Raw genomic sequence first — 17,570 nt, 5'->3', positions numbered from 1 at the left:
TGACCTACCAAGGGGGCTCTGTGCCTTCCTTTGAGGGGAAATCCGAATCTCTGCTGGATGTCGCCTCCTCCGCCAGGGAACCAACGCCCAAATATATCAAAACACTAAGTGATTAATAATCATCAGGAGGTGAAGTGAAACAGTTTCTCGAGCCACCCCAAGAAAAGTATTTTTTCTCCCTCAAAGACAGAAAAGAAAATCCTATAACTTGCTTTGATGAGCCACCAGGGAATTCCTTTTAGCCGAAATCTTAGTAACCAAAGAGATTTCTTTTTCAAAATGACTTTAGACGACTCACTTTTTTTTTTGTTTCAATCTAATTTGGTTTATTGAGTGATCGTCTGTAGGCTCCTAAATGACCCATGTATAGTTCTCTTGAAAAAAAAGTTCAAGTGGGTCTTGAGGACAAATAGGGGAAAGGGAAGATCGGCCGAGAAATGTAGCCGCTTGAGTAATATCTGTCACCACTGCGTCCCCATCAAGGGAGGCCTCTTCCTGGAGGAAGATTGCTCGCTGCACAACTCGAGGGGCAGACAGAAATGAACCCAAAGGTTAGGGGGAAAAGCAAGCCTTCTAAATGTGACTGTGTCTGGATTGACCCCCTGTGTACCCCTGGCCCCACTTTCTTGCCACCTCCCTCCATCCCAGAAGGTTTCTGTAGATATTATTACGTTAAAATGTGGATTTTAAATAAGCCCCAGACAATCTCTTTAAGAAGCTAATCAGTGAAGAATGATTATTTTCCCTGTAATGTGGAGAAGATGTGAACCATTGATAAAGTCTGATGATATCGATGGAAAGAGCATTTAAGTGATTCTTTACCAGTCTTCTGAAATCCCCAAGTGCAAATCCCCTGCTTTAATTTTTGAAACGAAAAGGGGACTTCAGATTATGAAGTTTCCTTAAAATAAACTCTGCCTATTTGCTTATCCTGGACCCCAAAATGTAACCTCCTTTCCCTCATTTTCCCCATGGAATGTCTTTATTTTTTAGCATAGAAAAGATACATATTTAACAACTGTGAAAATCTTAAATTTGCTACGTGTTACCCACTACTTACAGAAGTAGCCTCAAAAGCTATTTAGATGACTTGGGATTTTTTTTTTTTTTTTAATACTGCAATAGTGCAGTTTGTTTATTAGGCCCTGGTTCACCAGGGTCCAAAGGCATAAACATGCCTTCAACAAGTTCAGAGGCTTTGGATGCTAATAAGTCATCTTCTTTCTGTAAGACAGAAAGAAGTAATGTTTCTATCGGCAAGACTTCATTCAGTCCCTGGGTATGCTTTAAATGTCATCTTGGCTGAGTTCTGGGTTCCACTCCACAGCTTTCTTTGAAACTCTGGAAAATTAAGGGATTTGAAATAAATGAATTGTAACTGTAATTTCAACCTAATTAGAGTTGTTTAAAATGCCAGTTCGAATGTGTGAGCAGGCCAGCCAGGAGCGGTGGGGAGATCCAGGCAGTACATAGGAGGGCTGATATTTTGCCCAACTTCCTGATACTTTAAAAACAGAGAAGTAAAACAAAATATGAGATATCCCTTGGCCAGCAAGTCCCTTCTTGTCTGTTTGGTCTGTGTTAAATGTAAATATTTGTGTTTCCTTACCTATTGTTTATAGCTTTTCATTCCAGTTCCTTCTTTTTTTCTGTTTGAAGTTAGATTTTTTTTTTTTTAACTCTCTTCTTACTGCCTATCAGTGACACAATCGGTATAAAATTAGCAGAGATGTTAGTTTTAATTTTTAAATTTTTTTTATCTAGGCTAAGTAGGCTTGTTAACAATTAGATGTTATACATTATTAGTGTAATTTCCTCGGACTTACTATTCTCCCCTGCCCTCCTGCCAAAAAAAAATGTCCCTCTGAGATTAATAAAAGACCAAAGAAATGATCTTCGAGCACCCAAATGTCTTTCTTTGACTTTTGTTGTATTTTTTTTAGAAAGGGAAGGGGAGGAATTAAACTCCTAATTTTGTTGGTCGTTAAATTCCAACATCAACAACCTTTTCATATTTAGCCACCATGATCATTTTACTCTATATTTGCTTCTACTTGATGAAGGTCTCACAAGTTTGCCAAATTACTGACAAAGATAGTTTTGGAAAGATGATAGAGGCCCAGGCACGGAGCACCACAAGAGGAGTCGGGGGAGGGAGGTGATTTAGAATTGGTTTTGGAAGATTTGCAACGAGATTTACTTACGCTCCCCTCTTTACAGACTCTGCCCCAAGAATGAGTTATTCACTGTGAAAACTTTGCAGTTAAGCATACAGTCCTTGTATACTTACTGAAGGTTGGATTAAAATAGAGAAGCCGGTCGTCACAGGGAGATGGGGATGAGGAAGTAAAAATATGTGTTCAAGGAGAGCATTTCAACACTGTGAGCTAATTTTACAGAGGGAAGTGAAAATAGTGAGAAAAAAAGTGGAAAAATTTTTAAGAGACTGAAAAAAGCAGAATAAAGCAAGCACATTTTTGTGGGGGTCAAAAAAGTGATAAAAAAATAAGTAGATAACCGATCGGGGAGATTTATTTCAATGATGTTTTTGAAACAAAAGAGAATTGTCATATTACTGCTCTTAATTAAAAGGCAACAAACACTTATAATGGGAACTAAATATCTAATTAGAGGGTGCTTGGGGAATAAATAGCTGTGTTTTTAAATCTCCTTCGTAGAAAACATGCCCAGCGTTGGGATGGAAAGGATTAGAAAGAAAGATAAAAGGTTCAGTGCCTCTGCTCTAAGACAGATGAAGAATTTGCTCACCTACTGCTGTGCGGGCTGATTCTCCTGGTCCCATAGTCGCTTGTGCTGAAATGGCTCGCCCTCCCTGTCAAACTCCCCAGAATCCAAGAGCTGCAGCATCACAAGGCATAAAAGCAATAGATGGTCACCTGGATGACATGGGGGTACTAGCCAAGCAGGCCACGAAGATGGGCGTTTTGAGAAACAACGGCTTTGCTAACGTCCAAGGGAGCCCATGGCTGCCTTTTTCACAGACAGAGAAAGAGGGTTGGAAATATAGGTATTGCCCCCCAAATTGGGTAAAAATGAAGAGGGAGAAAACACAGGGAAGAAAGAATCCCTGGAAAATTCCTTGCTGTTCCAGCTCAAACACAGTGTGCAGAAAATGGCTGTGTAATTGAAATGATTGACGCAAAATTCACTGCCGACTGAGAAAGTATCATGAGGAATATCAGAAATGAAAGAACTTGGGATATTTTCATTGGAAGTCCTATGACCGCTTTAAAAAATAGAAATGATGGAAATATAGCTGATTATAATTGTCTAACCCCAGGAGTTTCTCGAAGGGTCAAGTGATGACCAAGAAATGGGATACTACAGCACAAAGCATCTTTACACCCTGCTCGTCAGAGCATTTTACCTTGGAAATTACTGTTTTTTTTTTTTTTTAATTACCTGAGTATCAAAACTATGTATCCACCAGTCATGTTCAGTAGCCCTGTTAGGAAATCCATTCCTGTGCGATTACATTACAAGAGCAGAATTCTTCTTTGAGGTCAGATGGGTTTGGGGAAAACCTCAGTCATCTATCGGGACATAGTTGACACATTTGGGGACCCACAGATATAAAAATGCCACCCAGTTCCACTCCTGAATTCAGAGCAGCACATAAAAGGGAGTGCCCCTCTTTTCTGAGGTCTGTTGATTTTGGAATTAGTAATAAACAAAGGATACATTTCTGATTTTTTTTTTCCTTTGCCTGCCAGATTTCCCTGCTCCTGACAATCAGAATAAGAGAAGCGAGTAGGGAGTCTCAAAGATGAACTGCAGAGGGACAGTGTCACTGAAGAATGGTCAATAATCTGGTTGTCATGATCGAATTGAATTTTGGCAGAAATAAGTTTAAACACCTAAAAGCAAAGTTGGCTAGCTAGGCCCATCAGTGGAGGTCTGGACAAGCGAAAGATGAGCTAGGTTATATACTTACAAAAACAAGACATTGCGTTTCTCAGCTCTGCACGATTAAGATGATTGCGTTCGTGAGAAGGCACAGGTTTTCAGAGCCCTGGCTGCCTTCAGCCTCATTCTAACCGCACCATGTGACCTTATGGAGCTTTATTAGGTGACTGTTTTAGGACATGAAAATTTATATTTAGTTGTGCATAATGGAACTCAAAGAAATCCTTCCCATGAATAACTTTTCTGTCGTTTTGCTATTCCTTTGCAAACTTATAAAGGATCACTTAACAGACGTTTAATTTTAGAGCAATTACTACACCCGTGACACCAACGTTTGTAACGTTTCTGATGTCTGCGTTTGTCCCTTGACTGGTGTGTAGGTGGTGGCTCTGGGGGATGTCCCAGATGGTACTCTGGTCACGGTGATGGCAGGCAATGATGAAAACTACTCAGCCGAACTGAGAAATGCCACAGCAGCCATGAAAAACCAAGTTGCAAGATTCAATGACCTCAGGTTTGTCGGTCGGAGCGGACGAGGTATGTATCTGTCAAAACTGAACTTGAAACACAAGTATTAAATGGCAACAAACTGAAATTTCAAAACCTTCTAGAAGTTTCTGTGATGGAAGTGCTCCCTAGAAACCCAGTCACCCTTGTTCTGATTGCTACATCAAGCTTTTAAAAAGTATTTATTTACAATTTAATATGTTTTAAAAAATCTGCCTCCACATTGTTGCCTTCTACAATTGAGCTGGTTTGAAACTGATTCAGAACGTGCAACATGTGAATTGTGAATTTCAAGGAAACCCCTCAGGTCTTCACTAAAATTTAAAAATATAAACCTCACCATCATGGAAACTGAGGTCATTACAACTGGTGTTGTCTACTTTGTAATTATCAAAAATCTGTAGAATAGAAGCCTTTAACTCAATCTGTGAGCTATCTGTGACAAGGTACCAAGTTTCAGATGAGCACTTCTGATCACTTTAAGGGATATACAGTATATGGTTGTTGAAATGTGGTTTCAAATTTGCCATTTTATGGCAAAATATGAAGACATGGTGTTAGTACCATTCTGGTTGGGTCAATTGGATGGCATTTATCACCCTTCTGTTATATGTAATTTGGACACCTTATTATTTAAGGAAGGGGTCAGACCTAGTTAACATTTTAGTGCTAATGTGTTAAAGACTGGATTACCCAAAGGAACTATTGCATCAGGGCAGTTCTGTGTGTTTTATTTTTCTGTGCCCATTACTGAAGTATTAGAGCAGAAAGAGGAATTTTGGCCCGTAAACCCCTCTGGTTTGCAATTATTTTCAAATATTGTGTTTTCTCTGTATTGTGAGAATTGAAGTCATATGTTATAAATAGCAATAAGTACTAGAAGTTTCATTGAAGAGAAAGGAGAGTTTGCTTTGAAAATCCCATTTTCATGATACAGTAATGAATAAGCTAACAAATAAAAGTTATTTTCAGTATAATAAAAAAGACACATACATAACCTGAACAATAGTAGATGACTCTTGTATTTAAAAAAACGAAAGTATAACCAATGGACATTTAAACATAAGAGTAATCATTACTCTTTATAAAGGCATTCCAAAATATAAGAAAATCTATGTTTGACTAGTCAGAGAGCAGAAGGGGTAAAGGCATGTTGCTTTTTGGGGCCATCATGTTTGCTATCTTCACTGTCTGGAGTATTTTTAAAATAGCATCCTAGGTTGAGAAAAAAAAAAAAAAGGCATAACGTGATAGAATATATATGTTCATAATACCAACTATGTTAATAATAGGGTAATGCAAAGAAAATTATATCCACTTACTGAAAGCATGAGAGATGCTGTAACGTATAAAAGCATAAAGTCATTAAATGGGTTCACTTGTTATATTAAAAGTCCCCGCCTTTCAGTAAATGGAATTCACATTATGATTCAGAGATGTGTATTTAGAAAACATCTTGATGGCATCAGATGAGTGGCTGGCGGAGTAGGTGAGAAGCCAATAAAACACAAAGGCCCTATCGCTTGCCTGGTGCCTGCCCACCAGCCTAGCTCACCCTCTTAATTCAGTTCTTGCGGGTACCTACTATTAGGAACGGTGGCTGAGTCTCACTGGATTGCATTTGCAGAGAAAGCAATGTTATCGCAGTGTGCATCTATGTGGGTCTGTGTGCTCCGTTTGGGTTACAAAAGTGTGGGAAACTTGCATGGACCATGCCAGTGACATTTCCCCACAAGCCATGCTGCAGTGGCTTTGAGGCGGGCGTGCAGTTAGTCGGTGATAATAAAGAATGAGATTTTGAAAGGAGCATGCTTCCTTTTCTGGCATCGAGGGCTAGCCTCTTATCCCTCATTGGCCATTTCTGTTTTGAGTGGGTGACTAATAGGTGCTTGTGTTTACTTGGGGAACAGCGAACTGTTTCCCCAAGGTGTGGATTGTTTGCGCTCGGCTGCCTGAGTCGTGCCAGAAGGTCCTAGAGTTTGCATAAAACCCAAAGAGTAAAATAGCTGGAACCAAGGCCAGGCTGTCTTTTGATAACCTGGAACAAGAAAATCGATTAAAATGCCATAAAGGGACAATATCTGTTTGGAATGGGCTCCGCTTCCTAGGCAAGATAATAAGCAATCCAAAATACAGGAGCCCTCATTGCACATTTGACCCAATTACGCTTACCCTGTAGATTGTGGTCTTGAGTTCTTTGTTTGCCTGTGTGTTTTTTTGTTTTTTGGGTTTTTTTGGTCTGTGCTACAAAACAAAACGGGCTGTCAAAAGGCCCCATTTGACTTTGTGTCATTATCTCTCTCCATAGTTGTAAAATACAACTTGATTTTACTCTCCAGTGTAAGTGTCAACATCAAAGCCTGCCAGATCTTCTTTTTTTTTTTTTTTTTGCAATTTGCTTCCCATTACAAAGAGAGCAGATGATTCTCACTAATTTTGACAATTAGTCTTAATCTGCCTCACTGAATCTTGTCCTTTAAAAGTATCATTACATTTTATTAAGCGATCTTCAGATTTTCTGGTTTTGAAAATGTGCCTGAAAACACGTCATTGGCATCAACACACCACAGTGGCCGAGAAGGTCCTGGCTATTGGCTCGTCCAAACATTCCTGTGCCAGGTTCGCGTTCTGTCAAACAGCACAGATCCGATGGACTCTCAAAAAGGTCTTGGTGCTCAGCTCCAAACGAAGGGTAGAAAAAGAAACTCCCTTTTCTTTTACCAGCTGCCGGTCCATGCAGATTGGAAAACCTCACAGAGGTTGGACGTGGAAGGGTTTTCTCTGCTCGACAAAACTGATTTGTCTGGGTTCTGGCTCACAGCCAGGATCACACAACTTACAACCTCAAGTTCAGTGCAACTGGGAAAACCTGCCCTTCCGGCTTTTACGGCCTTGCTGACAACGCTGGCCCCTAAAAAATATTGGTGAAGGCTTCAGTAGCCTGAACTGTCTTTCTTTTCCCCCTTCCCTCCTTTTGCTCCTTGCCAATTTAAATCTCGTTCAGGATATACTTGACCCTTGGGATTTTTCTCCCCTCGATTCAGTGTCTCCATAGAAATGGACTCCTCCTTTACGCTGGAGGAAGAGATAGCAGCTTTCAGGGGAGGAGAGGTTATGCAGAACACACAGGTTGTTGTTCAGAACCTTTCATTTAACCACAAGTTCTGAGACTGTCCCTCACCCCCAGAAAGTTGAAGTTCAGGGTCAAAAGGGGTTCTCGTTGGCGAGGTGAATTAACGGTAGCTTACCTTAATTTACGTCAACAGTCGAGGCAGGTATCACTGACATTTTCAGCTACAAGAAAGCCTATTGTGGCTACAGCTGAGAGACATTTAAGAAACTTTAGCACTGAGATCTGTGAATACTTCTGTCCCTGTTGGAGTATATAATCAGTTGGAAAGGAATCGATCAATCAGGAGATACGGCTTAGTTAATTCATTTAAAACCAAAGAGGAAATCTACCAGACCGTATCATCAACCACATCAGAAATGGGGAGAAGAGAATCCAGTGTACATTTCCTTCTAATTTCCAAGAATGATTTTTAATCTTTTGGGAACATCGTAGATAATTTTGAAAATCCCTCGGAAGCCTTCTCCCAAGGGAAGAAAATATGCGTATGTGCTTATAAACAGAGTTTCATGTATAGTTTCCAGTATAGTTTTCAAACTTCCAGTTAGCTGAAGCTCATTTGCAGTCACCTTCTGGGGATCTATAGACTGCCCCCACCCAAGCCAAGGATCTGTGAATTTGAAACTTGCCTTGGAGGGGCAGCCTAGCATGGGGCTGCACATAATAGATAACTGGAATATAAATAAATGAACAGACGATATAGACCTTCTTCTTGTGCCCTGAGTGTTTTGGTAACACCTGATTTTATTATAGCCAGGACCTGGTTTGTTGATTAGGAAAATAGATCCCATTCAAACTGCTGGCCCAAACCTTTTGAAGACCATCAGGTATGCACACACGTCCCCTGAAAGGTAAAGGGGCCCATATTGTCAGAGCCTCTTCTCTACAGAATGCCTGGACTTTCCCCACCCCACCCCCTATACCCCAGCCCTGCAGAACTGCAGTGTGAATTCCACGTTCAGCCCCCATAAGGCCCTGAGCTCTCTCGGCTATTAGAATGGGCTTTAATTTCTTGGAGGAATTTATGTTTACGTTGACCTCCCTGGCAACTTAAATCTCCACTTTCAAAATAGTATACCCCTTCCCAATGCTTTTATAAAATGAAATTCCTTCATTATGTTCCTGCTGTGGATGTCTTCCCAGACATAGTATTTACCCTGTCACTATCTGAGTTATTGCATAGTTGTATAATGTTTGTTACTTAAGGCATTTTCATTCTTAAGTTATTTTACATTATTTGGAGAACAGGATGAGGAGGTTGTGTTCAGATGAGTGAAAGACTGTGGTCGAGATGAAAGAAGTAAGGCACCTTTTAGAGAGGATAAACTGTCCTGAGATTCTGAACGAAAAGTATCTTCATGGAGAAAGACGTGGTCTGAATGACTCACAGTATTATCATAGGATCCAAGTCATTCTCCCTTCCATCACAGAGTCCTCTAAGATGGGGCGGAAAAATTTGGTTGTTCAGTGGGTAACATTCAAGATAATAAGCTGGTAATCAGATCTCCTGGAGAAAATACAAAAAAAATAAATAAATAAAGACTTGAGCTGTATCCAGATCAACTCTCCCATTCTTCCCCTTTTTTCTCAGTTGCTATTGATTTACAATTTAAAATTTTATATGTATATATTTATATCATATTCATAGTTAGTATATATATATTGAATATGTGTGTGAGTGTATATATATATACACATACACTGAAATCTGCTCTCAGACTTCACTGTGGACAAATATGGATAAAAAATAAAAAAGACTTAGCTTCTGATACATCAAGCCCTGGGCAGCCCTAGCAAATAATTCTTTTAGATGGCACATCGAAAACTTGTGTCCATGATCTGATGTAGACTCCTTCTTTGTTTTTTTAAAAAATTTTTAAGTGTATTTCTTTATTTTGAGAGAGAGACAGCACGAGCAGGGGAGGGGCAGAGACAGAGGCAGAGAGAGAGAATCCCAAGCAGACTCCACACTGTCAGCGCAGAGCCCGATGTGGAGCTCGAACTCATGAACTGTGAGATCATGAGCCGAAACCAAGAGTCGGACGCTTAACCAACTGAGCCACCCAGACGCCCCTAGAATTCATCTTTAGAGATTAGGTTTCCCATTCTGTTTCACATTTGCCAATAAAAGGGTAGCAACACTTTCTTAAAGCACGTTGCTCCCTTCCTTCCCCCAACTCCCTTCAGCTCCCCCCCCCCCACTACCACCACTGGTGGCCCTGGTCCGTGGCAAGGACCACGGAGAAAAGCCCTCTCGAAAACTCCTTATGCCTTGAACGTAGAGTTTCAGAATTCATCTCTTCATGGTTTTCTTGCTGATTTTATGAAGTGCCAGACGTTGCCGATAATGGCAGACAGCTTTTTGAAATTGAAGTTAATGGTATGAGCAATATTTCCGAGTTGGTGGGCAGACGCTAGACCTCGCCCACCCTCCACCCCTTCCATGCCAGCCAGCTTGCGTTTGGTCAAGGCAGTTCTTTTTGGTGGGGACAGAGGACTATCAATCACAAGGAGCCTCCGAGAGAAATAATGGTTGAATGATTTTTAGAGCTTCCTGTTTCAGCAGCAAGCATTATAGACATAAACAGTGATCCCCGGCCAACGGCGGCGACGCTGCTCTGCTTCTAATAAATCAGTTTTGTATTTTCTTTTTGTGCTGGTTGGCGAGGGGGCAAGAGAGGGTGGAGAAGATTGGTTATGGAAGAGCATATTCTGTGTTATTTTTTTTAAAAAGAAAAATTACTTGTTGGAAAAGAGTGAGAGCATACTGTCCGGTGACTGCTTTCTTTCTGTTGATGATTATAAAACAAGTTCAGATCACTAGGGGGATGTTTATAAATAGTCATGTCCTGTCGGTATGAAGAGGTTATGTGTTTTTGAAGGATCTGTTGGACTTTCAGCTGGTGTGGTGTGTGTGTGTGTGTATGTGTGCAACTGCATCTGCTCTCCCACTGAGAAGTCTTTTTGGACCAAATTATCTGTGGTACTAAATGCATGCTAATCACATCTTCTCATTGAAGCCTAAAGGATGCAATTAACAAAAATTAATAAGTGAGCAGCGTAGGTTGAATGAATTGCCTGTGAAATATTTACAGATGTGCGTTTATCGGCTCACTCTCACGGTGTGGGGGACGTATTGCTGGTCTTCAAGATTTATATTTGGAGGGGCACCTGGGCGGCTCAGTTGACCTCGGTTGAGGTCATGATCTCACGGCTCATGAGTTTGAACCCTGCGTCGGGCTCGCTGCTGTTGGTGCAGAGCCCGCTTCGGATCTTCTGTCTCCTCTCTCTCTGCCCCTTCCCTGCTTGAGCTCTCTCTCAAAAATAAATAAATCTTAAAAAAAAAAAAAAAAAAGATATTATACATACGTTAGTTGGAATTCAGGCAACGCCTGCCCCCTGTCACCACATCAGTTCTGATGTGAGTCCCTCGCTCGGCGGGGGTCTGTTCGGTCTGTGTTCAGAATGGAGGTCTCGGTGGCATACGCTTTGCCCTGCGCTGATCTGGGACTCCGGCGTCCCCAGCATCTGTTGGCTTACATCGGGCACGGATGCCATGTAGGGACTCCATGTGCCGCCAGAGAACTTCCTCCAGTGAGGCTTTCCGGTGGCCGAGGAACCATACATCATGAAGTGATCCGAGCAACCTTTTTTGAGAGGCTCTTGGCCTTTTTCAGCTGCTGGAGTCAGAATGTGTTTCTTGCAATTTCCTCGGTGTGGAAGCATGCGTTCAGAAGCCACTTAAACTGTGTTTTCCTCAAAGGAGATGGAAGTAAATTTCCTGTTGATTTTTCAACTTAGATTAATCCCTGCCTTTTACCTTGGGATTTCAGACTGTCATTAAGGATGTGCGGGTGCTGTCAGCCACAGAACCTTTCCCACAGCCTCCTGACCCAAGGAAGCTCCTGTGTCTGCTTACTGGGAGTGCTCGCGGGTATTCTCAGGGTGCTGTGTGGCCCTAACTGAGTCACCTTATGCAAACAAAGGAGGCTTTCCTTGGCTCCCTCAAAGGCACTGCACAGGAATACGGGAGTTTGAGCACAGTTGGTGATCTGTGTGCTTATCAGATCTCGGCAGACAAGGCGAGGAGGGAGGGACCTGTTCAGAGGTGGAAATGTTCCAGTTTGCTCAAGGCACTGGTTTTGGGTCTTTACGGTTGTTTTTCCTTCATTCTGTTTGAAACTATTGTATGGAGTACAGACAGTATCTATTTATTTATAATTTTTAAAAATTCTTTAATGTTTCTCTATTTTTGAGAAAGAGAGACAGAGTGAGTAGGGAAGGGACAGAGAGAGACGGAGACACAGAATTTGAAGCAGGCTCGAACATGGGGCTCGAACCCACAAGCCGTGAGATCATGACCTGAGCCAAAGTCGGCCCCCCTATTTATTTATAATTAATGAGAAGCTGATCTAAACTCATCCCCTGCTAAGGATCTGTCTGCCCCTTTAAATGGTGCCTCTCCAGTGTCTACACCACTGGGTCTTTCCAGGTGCACCGTCTTCATAATCCCATTGGAAACCTCTGGCGGGCCACAGTCGGTATTTAATCTGTCTCCCTGCTTATCAATTTTGATGATGGTCTCAGTCAGTCCTTCCCAACGGGGGTGATTTTGACCCCCACGGGACCCTTGGCAGTATGTGGAGACATTTTTGGCTGTCACAACTGGGATGGGGAAGTGCTGGTACCATCTAGTGGGTGGAAGCCAAGGATGCGGCCACACACCCTGGGGTGCGCAGGCTAGCCCCGCCCCCACCCCACCCCGCCCCCACTGGCAATGGAGTTACCGCATCTGAAACGTCAGTCTTGCCGAGAGTGAGAACCTTCATAAGTTGCAAAATGTCTCCCTTGCCCCTCTGCCCTAACACTTTCTGCCTCTCTCCAAATTGTATGACAAAGTTACATTCAAAAGCTCGCAGAGAAGAACAAAATAAAATCAGGAAGCATCACTGAATATTCAAGTCTTATTTTAAAAATGAAAACCTACAGGTGTTCTATATGCATACAACTGCCCCATCTCTGAACACGAACGTCCGGGGAGGGGTGGGGGGGGGGAGTGGCTGCATGTGGGGCCTCGTGGCAGGAGAAACTCTTCCTGGAGGAGTCCCTGTACTACACCCGGTCCCTCAGGAGTGTCCCATAGGTCCACAGGGACTCGGAAACCAGGAAAGTCCCCTGCTGGCTTCTCAGTGCTCACACCCCCACCCCCACCCCAGGACCTTCAGTCCAGGAGCACAGATCCACCAATTCAGGAACATGAATTGATGTGAACGGCCAGTGTCCCCTTGAACTAAAAAGTGCTAAAAGCACAGTCCTGGAATGCACCACTGACAGACTCCCTGCAGACACCGGAAAGGGCTTGGTCTGCACACCTGGGAAAAGATAACGGTGGAAGCACATAGAAGGAGCAGAGAAGGGACCCAAGGTACCACAAACAGACAGGTGGCTTCTTCCAGAACTTTCCCCCACCCACTCCAATATTAGTCCTGCTATCACTTGTTTCCCATCCTGAGATTCAGGGAAAGATGATTTGAAAAAACATCTGAAGGGGTTCTTACTGCCTCAAGTTTGTGTCTGCTGCAGGTTGAATTTCTCAAAGAAGTGTTGCTGGCAGTGCTTTCTCTGGTTTTGTTTGCTTGCTTTTGCCCTGCGTGGAAACCCCCCCTCTTACCTTTCCTGTCCCCACGGACCCATCTGCTCCCTATAAACTCCCCCCAGCAAAGCAACCATCCCCCAGATTCAGCATGGAGATTCCGTTGTGTGTCAGATCACTTGAGAGAACTATCAAAATGGGGGTTCGTGGGCGGCGTCTATGTTGGGGACTGTGCAAAGTCCCCATGCTGTCCCTAGATGTGCTTGAGAGTGAAGGTCACAACTGGGGAAAGAGGTCAAGGACAGTTGTGGCATGCATGGGCACACTGCAAGGGTAACCGAGACCCAAGCACCATGAAAAAGACAGGAAGATGTGCCCGGAGCTCCCAAGAGCTGGACACCCAGGAATTTTCAAAACCTAAAAGATCCGATCCTAGAAAAGCACTGTGTGGTATCATCAGTACCTGGCACAGAGTGGAGTCTCATTAAACATCTTCCAGCGAGCGACGACTCTCAGGCTCTTCAGGACGTACAGCCTCGTGGTTAGTGCATGGACTTTACTGGGTTCTCCGTGGAGGAGGGCGTCACACCCTCAATGCTACCAACATTGAAGGCTGATTTTTCAGTATTGTGGGTCTGTCCTGTGTGTTGTTGGATGGTTAGCAGTGTCCCTGGCTTCGACCCAGTAGCCAGTAGCATCTCCTTTCCCAACTGCGACAGCCACAAATGTTTGTGGATGTTGCCAAGCACTGCTGGGGGCCGGGGTGGGGGTGAGGGGATAGCCCCAGGTTGAGAACGCTGACACAGAGCTGTGCATCCGTGAGCAAGTCACTTGACCTTTCTGAGCCTGATTCTGACTCTGTCCTTGGGAGCGGGGTGGAGGGGGGTTGTGCAGGGAGGATGGTTTCACATAGGACACACTGCGGGAGTCACTATCTTGTGCGGCAGATGTGCTTCAGTGACAGGGACTCTGAAGAGTAGATGCCGGAAACTCTGTGAGCTCATAATGAACAACAGCCACGAGGACCTGTTTTTTTGTTTATCTAAACAGATGAGTTTTCCAGGAGGGAACATCAAGCCTTCCCCTTACTCCTCAGCCCTTGGCCGCGTGGAGTTCTCAGGTCGCGAAAGAATTATACGCAGCGGGCACTGAGATTTCAGATTAGCAATGGCAGAGGCGAATTAAATATGTACTGTAATTTGAAGCACGTTTTTCATGGGAAAAGAAGTTCTCCCAACGTAGCCATTCCAAGTCTTTGGTCCAAACATTAATGGCATGCACATATTTATGATTCATACCTGCTCCTTTAATTCCCCACCGTATTTTAACAATAAACACTGCCTTTTCACAATGAAGCAGAATAATCCCTTTGTCCCGTCGCTGGGCTCCACAGGCTGGCACCCAGGAGCATCACATTCTTCCTGCACTGTAATTGCTGACTCCACCCAAGTTTGGGGAGTTTTATAGTTGTGCCACGGCGGCTTGCCTTGGACCGGCCTTCAGGACATCCTGGCCCTTCCACTGGGAGCCATTTTAAGGTTGTATCACAGCATTTTTAGAAACTGCAAGTGAATATTCCTGCACTTTTTGGGGGGCCATCTATAAACGGAGAATTAATTGATCTGGCTATTGCTTGGAAAAGTATCTTACATATACTATCATCTCACATTCTGTCCAAATCCACGGGGTCTATACTATACAGAAGCCATTGTTTCCCGATCAATGTTCCTGTGATTTCCAGCGACAACCTAGAACGCACACATCTATTCGCGATGATTCTGTGGGCCTATGGGAAGTCGCATGACATGGTCAGAGAGGTGGGCGCACTTGCAGGGTGCTAAGATGTGCTGGCCTCGGTCTCCCCAGCTGTACGGTAGGTGTGACCATGCCTTTCACACACACCTCAAAGGGTGTTAGGTTGATTGAAACAAGATGGTGTGTGTGGCAGGACTCAGGAAGAAGAAATCCCGCTCACCCGGGCATGTCCTTCCCTCTGCCATGAGGAGCATGGACGGAGTTGGGAAAAAAACAGGCAGAGTCAGCAAGTGAATTCCTGTATCAGAAATGTAGGAAGGAGGCTGTTTTCTACTGCTGCTTCTGGATGCAAGGAATTCCTTTATCCTGCTACGAACCTCATAAACGAGAGTGTCTGAGACACAGCGGCAGTGTCACAAATATTCATAAATAAATACAATAGTAATAATATAATCATTCCAGACATTTGCTGAATTTTTTGACATGCGATGGACCTTGTGTTCTCTGTTTTAACTGGTGAGTCTCGGACAGCGTTTGGACCCTTCCACTGAGGGAAGTATAGTGTCCATTGCTTTTTTCTCAGAATTCCCCCCCATGCCTGGAGGTCATTGAAAGAGGGTGTTTTATTCATTCTTCATTCATTCATTCATTCATTCATTCATTCATCAAATACTATGAGTTGTGCAGCCCCTGTGTTCTAGGCACTGGGTCCTCCACTGGAGATACAAAGATCAGCCATAGGGAAGCCACAGCCTTTGGGGGCTAGCGAGGGGCCAGCAGTTAAGCAGGCCATTGCCATTAGGAGTGCTCAGCCCCGTGCGCAGCTATGACAGAGCAAACGGGCGGTCGTGCAGAACCTAGTGAGGAGGTGAGGGGTCTTCCCGGACAAGCTGTCATCTCAGTTGCGATGGTTCGGGGTGTCAGGTGAAGGCACTGAGCAGAGTGTCTGAGCCGAGGAGACAGGACGCGCAGGGACACCTGGCCTGTCAGGGGGCCAGAGGACGTTCTGGAGGCCAGCTGGGGACGGCTTTGGGGCAAGATGAGGCCCAGAGAGCGGCTCAGGGCCTGGACGTCTATCCACACTGGGAATCTGGCCTGGTCCCAGGGAAATGGAGCACCACCCACATGTTTTTAAGCAGACACTTGACCTCAGCAGATACGAACTGTAGAAAGACAGTCAGATCGCAGATTGAGAAAGGGAAAGGATGCTTGGGGTCTTCGAGACGGAAAACTGCCATTTCTCCCTGCCAGCAGCCTCGGACGTGTGCATATGCAGTTTGTAGATACCCTGTTAGGTGACTGGCGCTGTCCCCAGAGCCCACCCCTGCTAGGCCCTGTCCCCTACACCCCCAGTCTTGTGTGGAGCTTCCCTCTTTTTCAGCCTCCACACCACCTGCCTTCCTGGAGGCAGCCTTCCCTTCTCAGGGTCCACCCCTGGGTCCCTGCTGAAGCGCCACACAGGGCTGGGCTGTGTGTGCGAGGCAGCGGGCTATCGCACTAGCAGAGTCAGGGCTAGGATGAGGCTACTTTGCTCACCTGCCCGCTACGTAAGCCTCTAGCTCCATTTCCACCAGGGCACTTGGGTCACCAACCAGACAGCTCTCCCGGCAACAGTTCAGCATCTTGGACGTGTTTAGGCTAAAGGATTAAAACTTGATTCCTCCATCAAGATGCCTCGGAACCGTGACACCAAAAGAAAAGGCCACGATCATGGAGGGACCGTGAAATCTGGGGAAAGGAATGCAAAGTCACATGAGCGTCATGGCGCCTTGCGGTTTGGTAAATATTCTCCAGGAAGAAGGCTTACCCATTCGTTCCCCTGGCGAGGCTGAGCTCACAGCCATGCCACGCAGAAGGAAAGCCATGCCTTCCAAATGAAATCAGACATCATAAAGAACCAGCTATCAAATTGAAAGTTTATAGGATAATTCATTGATCCAGTGATCAAACATTTTATCGCCTCGGAACAAGACAAAAAGATGAATAAAATGCTGTCCCTGTCCTCAACTTCCAGAGGAAATTTCCAGAGAAAATGCTTTGCACGTGTTCAGCTTTCTGTGTATAAAACAACTCTTTCAAACAATCTGTCACTCCAAAAAATGCTGATTTTTAGGAAAAACTTTCTTCTGTATTTGAAGTCCATGTAGTAGACTTTTGCGGAGGGACCAGTAGCATGCTCCCTCCGCCTCCGTTTGCATTTTGCCTGGGTGGATGCAGGTACACTTAGATCAACACATTGGCAAACAGACGGGGCCCATTGCACGCATGTCGATATAACCGACATCTTCATTTCAGTTCAACTTAGAGAAGGTAGGAAATTTTGTGCAACTTGAAGGATTTGTACCCTATCCAGAAATCCTCATATCAATCATTCAGCAGCTCCACTGTCAAAAATAGAGGTGTTTAGAGGGGGAAATAGATGAGAGCAAAAGCATGAATTCTGGCTGTTCCATGGTTCCAGTAGAAAAGTGAGAAATATAAATTAAAAATGCTTTGTGTGTCTGGGGCACCTGGGTGGCTCAGTGGTGGAGTGTCTGACTCTTGATTTGGGCTCAGGTCATGATTTCATGGTTGGTGAGATCAAGCCCCACACTGTGAGGGGCAGAGAATGTGCTTAGGATTCTCTCTCTCTCTCAAAATAAATAAACATCTTTAAAA

General features: G+C 44.1%; 1 protein-coding gene across 3 annotated transcripts in view; it reads left to right on the top strand.

The window, feature by feature from the left end:
- RUNX1 (RUNX family transcription factor 1) overlaps positions 1–17,570 on the top strand; it is a 251,033-nt gene that overhangs the window by 158,681 nt on the left and 74,782 nt on the right. For all 3 annotated transcript variants that reach the window (XM_039228414.1, XM_039228421.1, XM_039228411.1), the window contains one exon: positions 4,308–4,464. In XM_039228414.1, coding sequence (XP_039084345.1) covers positions 4,308–4,464 — 157 coding nt within the window. The remainder of the gene's footprint in view (positions 1–4,307; positions 4,465–17,570) is intronic.

Source organism: Hyaena hyaena, unplaced genomic scaffold (assembly GCF_003009895.1).
Source record: "Hyaena hyaena isolate Hyena2069 unplaced genomic scaffold, ASM300989v1 scaffold_2, whole genome shotgun sequence".
NCBI classification, from domain to species: Eukaryota; Metazoa; Chordata; class Mammalia; order Carnivora; family Hyaenidae; genus Hyaena; species Hyaena hyaena.
Note: the sequence above shows the minus strand (reverse complement) of the source record. Positions and strands in the feature narration are given on the sequence as shown.